This window comes from Amphiura filiformis, chromosome 8 (assembly GCF_039555335.1).
Source record: "Amphiura filiformis chromosome 8, Afil_fr2py, whole genome shotgun sequence".
In the NCBI taxonomy this organism is placed as follows: Eukaryota; Metazoa; Echinodermata; class Ophiuroidea; order Amphilepidida; family Amphiuridae; genus Amphiura; species Amphiura filiformis.
The window spans coordinates 67,173,191-67,178,734 of record NC_092635.1 but is presented as its reverse complement, the minus strand read 5'-3'; the positions used below and the strand labels follow the sequence as shown (position 1 = coordinate 67,178,734).

General features: G+C 37.0%; 2 protein-coding genes across 2 annotated transcripts; both read left to right on the top strand.

The window, feature by feature from the left end:
* The first annotated feature begins 203 nt into the window (after positions 1-203).
* Positions 204-1,657, top strand: LOC140159679 (uncharacterized). The gene has a single exon (XM_072183174.1). The coding sequence runs from the start codon at positions 647-649 to the stop codon at positions 1,655-1,657; it is 1,011 nt and encodes a 336-aa protein (XP_072039275.1). The 5' UTR covers positions 204-646.
* Positions 1,658-2,403: 746 nt separating this feature from the next.
* On the top strand, positions 2,404-5,126 carry LOC140158335 (uncharacterized). The gene is made up of 2 exons (XM_072181430.1): positions 2,404-2,505; positions 4,595-5,126. The coding sequence occupies exons 1-2, from the start codon at positions 2,422-2,424 to the stop codon at positions 4,931-4,933; spliced, it is 423 nt and encodes a 140-aa protein (XP_072037531.1). The 5' UTR covers positions 2,404-2,421; the 3' UTR covers positions 4,934-5,126.
* The last annotated feature ends 418 nt before the right edge of the window (positions 5,127-5,544 follow it).

Here is a 5,544-nt window from a genome sequence, read left to right as displayed (position 1 = left end):
TAAAGGAATGAAAAAACTACCAGAGCACTTGAAAACCAAGCACAGCAATGAGATAGAGGTTGCGGAGGTGGGATGCAGCCACAGATAAAAAAGAAATACAAGCTGCTTACAAAGATAAGAAATCAGGGCAATCATATTCATAACTATGAGGTAATTGAAAGTGGACAAGGAGAAATAATACCAATATATAGGGGAAGCGGGAACCATGAACCAAGTGACTTTAAACCTTGCCCCACATGCCTTGGGTATTTACCTAAAACAACAATGTGGAAACACAGGTGTCCACTAGAGACAAAAAAAGATATAGATGAACCTGAAGCAAAAAAACGACGGTATCGTGTCAAGGAAGGTAACCTACTGTTACCTGCGCCAAAGGGTGCTAGTCCAGAGGTCCACAGGATATTGGCGGGAATGAAAGAAAATGACATTTCAAGACTTATAAAATCGGATAAGCTGATTCTAAAGTTTGCAGCAAAGCTAGCAGCTCGCCATGGGTACAATATCGAACAGGATAATTATGTTAGAGGTAGACTAAGGGAATTAGCTAGGCTAATAATCAAATACAGAGAAGTGACAGGCGCAAAAAGATGCCAGCTTAACCACACTTATCGACCCCACCAAATTTAAAGAGGTTATATCAGCAACAATGGAATTGTGTGGGTTTGACCATGTTACAAAATTGTATGGCATCCCAAGTCTAGCACTGAAAGTAGGCCACAGTCTAAAAATAACAGCCAACATTCTCAAAGGCAATGCACTGATGGCAGATCCAAGAGATGTAGAATTGGAGCAACGATGTTCCGCATTTGTTGAGCTCAAAGACATGAAGTGGGAGGAAGATATATCAACACATGCTCATCGCACACTATCAGAAAAGAAGAGGAACAATCCAAAGTTGCTACCAGTAACAGAGGATATAGTAGCACTGTTACAGTATGTCAAGAATGAGTCTCAGAAGTCCGAAGTTGCACTGGAGAAATACGAGAGCAAGGGAGCATGGAAGCAACTGAATGAAACTTGCTTGACACATCTAATAGTATTTAATAGGAAGAGACAGGGAGAGGTGTCGAAGATGAAGGTTGTGGATTATAAGAAGGTCAAGAGGGCTGAAGGGACAGATGATGCCCTCTTCAAAAAGGCCTTATCACCACTGGAGCAGAAGCTCCTAGTGGTCCTGTGGAGGGTGGAGATTGTTGGGAAGATGGAGAAAACTGTGCCAATGCTGCTGACAAATTCAATGAAGGATAGGTTGGATAAGTTGATGAAGTATAGAAAGGCTGCTGGGGTACATAATGATAATCCCTACTTCTTTGCCAATGAAAGCCTGAGCTACAGGAGAGGTACTGATTGTTTGCGAGTACATGGAGAAGCATGTGGGGCAAAGAATCCACAGCTTTTGAGGTCAACCAAGCTTCGAAAGCAACTTGCTGTGGTATCCCAGGTGATGTCTCTTGAGAATAACGAGCTAGATCTACTTGCAACCTTCATGGGTCACGATATCAAGACTCACCGAGAGTATTATAGACTCCCTAGTGAAACACTCCAGGTAGCAAGAATATCAAAGGTCCTATTGGCAATGGAAAATGGTGACGTTGATGCTATCGACGGGAAGGGCTTAGCTGATATACAAATAGAAGAGAATGAAGGTGAGATTTGAAAGTGAACAAAATTCAGTACAATTAGTATTGTCCAACAGCCTATATGAAATACAGCATTGAAACGTACGCTATCGTGCAAAATACTAAATTTTAAGTTAATTTTACAATAGAAACATGCTGTAGATTGATAAAAATTGCAAAGTATGTTATGAATGAAGTTAATAACTTTGCATCAAATTGGGGGGGCACTGTGAAGAATCTGAAGATTTAATTTGCTTTGGACCTCGGGGTATATAAAGTTGATCGTTTTCATGGGCAAAATATGCATTCATTAACCTCTAATTGTATGGATGATGACCCAGATGCCTATTACTGTGGGTTCAATAAAATGTCAATAAGGCATTACCCAACATGATTTATTGTCCAAACTTACCATATAAAGAAAACATTTATATTCAAATTTTGACCATTGGTGGTGTACACTTGGTGAATTAGAACCACCAAAAACTTCTTGACATCCCCCAATATTAACACAGAATGCGGTATGACCTTGGTGCCCCAATTGGAGCTGAAAAGGAGATAGGTGGTTATATATTGCCTATTGAAATGGATTGATATCTCAACAGTTTCAAGGTTCTTGCTGTTTCACAACTCCATGGTAATTTGTCCTGCCAAATGTTCATATATCTCTAATCAGGGGCTTAAGGTAAAAGCAAACATGTAATAATTAATTTGTTTTTCCGTATTTCATTTCATATTAGTGTAAGCCACTGCATATCTAAACACTTGGTCTGTATAATTGCAGATGTTCCAGAGCTAGATAATGATTCATCTGATGATGATGAAGACACTGATACTGATTACGCTGATGATGTCAAGGATCAAAGAGCCACCAACACCAATTCTGGTAAGAGTAGACGATAGTGATATCTAAAGATAATTTCTCTTTGTCTTCCATTGATGTTACTTCTTTTGATAATGGGGCCAGTGTATTTAGTTGTTTGGCAAAAGCAATTGGCCAAAATAGATGTAAGTGAGAGTTGATGTCATCAGCCTCGTAGACCTTTTAGGGTGGGAGCCGAATATTTCATGCTGGTATAGCAAGGTCACCACTGTTTTGAAAATAATGTTTTATCTCTATTGGAAATGATATGGTGACTTACTCTGAGAACATAACATTCACTGGCATTGAATTTCATCTGCCATTGTGCTGGCATTCTGTGAGTGTTATATTAAGAGGCGTGGCACCTTTTGTTTCAGATGGACATTTTACAGTGAAATGACCCTATATTTAAGCTGTACAAGTAATACTTTAAAAATCCACATAGCCGACATATGAAAAGTATTTAATTATGTTTGTAATCACTCAAAAAGCATTTGTGTGAATTTTTTATCCAAACCAAAATCAATTCAATTTTATGGGCCTTTTTTATTTTACATATATAAAGCCTATGGGGATGAGGATAGACAAGGATAGAAAGATTAAGGGCTGGGGTATGAACGTTTGGACAGTATTTATTTTGGGACATTAGAGCACATCAGACATATCGAATTGCATTCTGAATACGAAGAATGTCATTCTGATTTTTTGAAATTTGCAATTTAATACACATTTTATGGCAAATCATTAAAATTGATATTTTGATATTTACCAGTACTTGAAGTAAACTTTATAAATCTGATGATTTATACTTAAAGTGTATGTAGGTGGGATGAAAAGCCGACGATCAATTGAAAATTTTGACCTTTAAATTATTGAAGATATGGATTTTTTTTCCCAAAACACCACCTAAAAAAATTAGTTCTTTTTTTTAAACAAATTCCATATTTTCAATATTAAATGTCAAAATTTTCAATTGACCGTCGGCTTTTTCTCCCTGCTTCATACACTTTAAGAGTATATCATTAGATTTATATAATTTACTTCGAGGACTGTTATATATCAAAAATTTGAAAAATATCAAATTTTTATAATTTGTCATAAAATTTGTATTATATTGTGATTTTCAAAAATGAAAATTATTTGGTATCAGAAAGACATGCTTCGTATTCAGAATGCAATTCGATAGGTCTGAGGTGCTCTCATGTCCCACAAAAAATACTGTCGAAACGCAATAAACGCTCATTTTAGATCCTTTAAGAAACCTCATTTTGGCCATTTTAGACACAAAAATGAGTGGATAATAAAATTGTTACAAAATTCATGCACAATGTTACCTGAGTGAGTACGAAAACACATATGATTCAGGGGCTATAGCGAAATCAAAAAATGTACTATACCCTAATGGTTATGGAACAAAGGTGATATGGATCATGCAGACACTTTCCAGTAATAGTCCTGCAGGCTGATTCAGAATGAAATAAATTCATCTTTGTGGTGCTTTTGCAAGAAATCTAGAAGGAATCCACTGCAAATGAAAATATCATTGAAAAGATTAGATGCTAGATGCTCAACTTCTAAATTTAAAAACAAATGTTGTGTTTGCTTATACCAATCCCGAATTACACTCATTTGAATAAAACCACCCTTTTTTGTAGCTGCACATGGTTTCACTTCCCATGCAAGTAGTCATTGTAGTGAATGGACTATTATGGCGTGATATTCAAATGCAAAATTAAGTTGTGTGGTATATGTGCATGGTAGGTGAAACCATGTGCAGCTACACAAAATGGGTAGTATGAGCAAATAAAAATACAATTCTTTTTTAATTTAGAAGTTTCCGAATCTGCTCTTTTAAATGATGTTTTCATTTACAGCGGATTCCTTCTAGATTTCATACAAAATCACCACAAACATGAATTTACCTTTTTTTTAAATCAGCCTGTAGTACCACAGTCCCAGTCAACATATTCACTGTCAATGACAACTCTTTTGTTTTCTTTGAGTTAAAAATGATGTAGGCCTAATACAAACATGGAAAATCTAAAATTGCTAAATCAGTTTGGGAGCTTTTTCAAAACCTTGATTATAAGTATTGTTTTTTTTTTCACCTCAGGTGAATCCTCTGGAGGAAAGAGCAGGACAGGTAAATCTTCTAGAGCAACAAAATGTGGAAGAAAGAAGACAGGGAAATCACCTGAAGGAACAAAGTGTGGAAGAAAGAAGACAGGGAAATCACCTGAAGGAACAAAGTGTGGAAGAAAGAAGACAGGGAAATCACCTGAAGGAACAAAGTGTGGAAGAAAGAAGACAGGGAAATCACCTGAAGGAACAAAGTGTGGAAGAAAGAAGACAGGGAAATCACCTGAAGGAACAAAGTGTGGAAGAAAGAAGACAGGAAAATCACCTGAAGGAACAAAGTGTGGAAGAAAGAAGACAGGGAAATCTGCAGTAAAGAAGAAGACATGGACCATCTGTGAAAAGGAGGCTGTTAATAGCCATTTTCATCAGAACATTGTCACAGGTGTCGTGCCAGGGAAACGAGAGATAGAGCAATGCAAGAAACTGGAAAGTGACCTGAAATCAAGAGATTGGCGAAATATAAAGGACTTCATCCGCAACAAAATCACAGCAAGAGCAAAACAAAAGCAATCAAAGTCAACGATACCATATAGGTATTAGTACGGGAGTCCATCATGCTATTCATGGACAGGGGTAGCATTAGCCTCCAAATTTTAAAGGGGTCCACTGTAGCGTAACGTTAAAACTACGGGGTCCTGGACCCCTTAAAACGCTACCCCTGTTCGTGTTTTAGATAAAATAGCAGGCACATGGCTTTTAATGAATTGCCATGACAGACAAACTGTGCAGTTTGGACTTTCCCGAGCAAACATTGGTGGTGACTCGTATGTGAATCAACCAAATTAGGCAATTTGTTTCCTTTTATTGTTTATGAAAGTTATCATACTTCTCTGGGTTGATAGGATGAACAAATTGTAATTTTTCTCCAGAGCAGCCAGCGCACATAAACATTGAAAAATAAACAAACAAAAAAATAGTGCATCT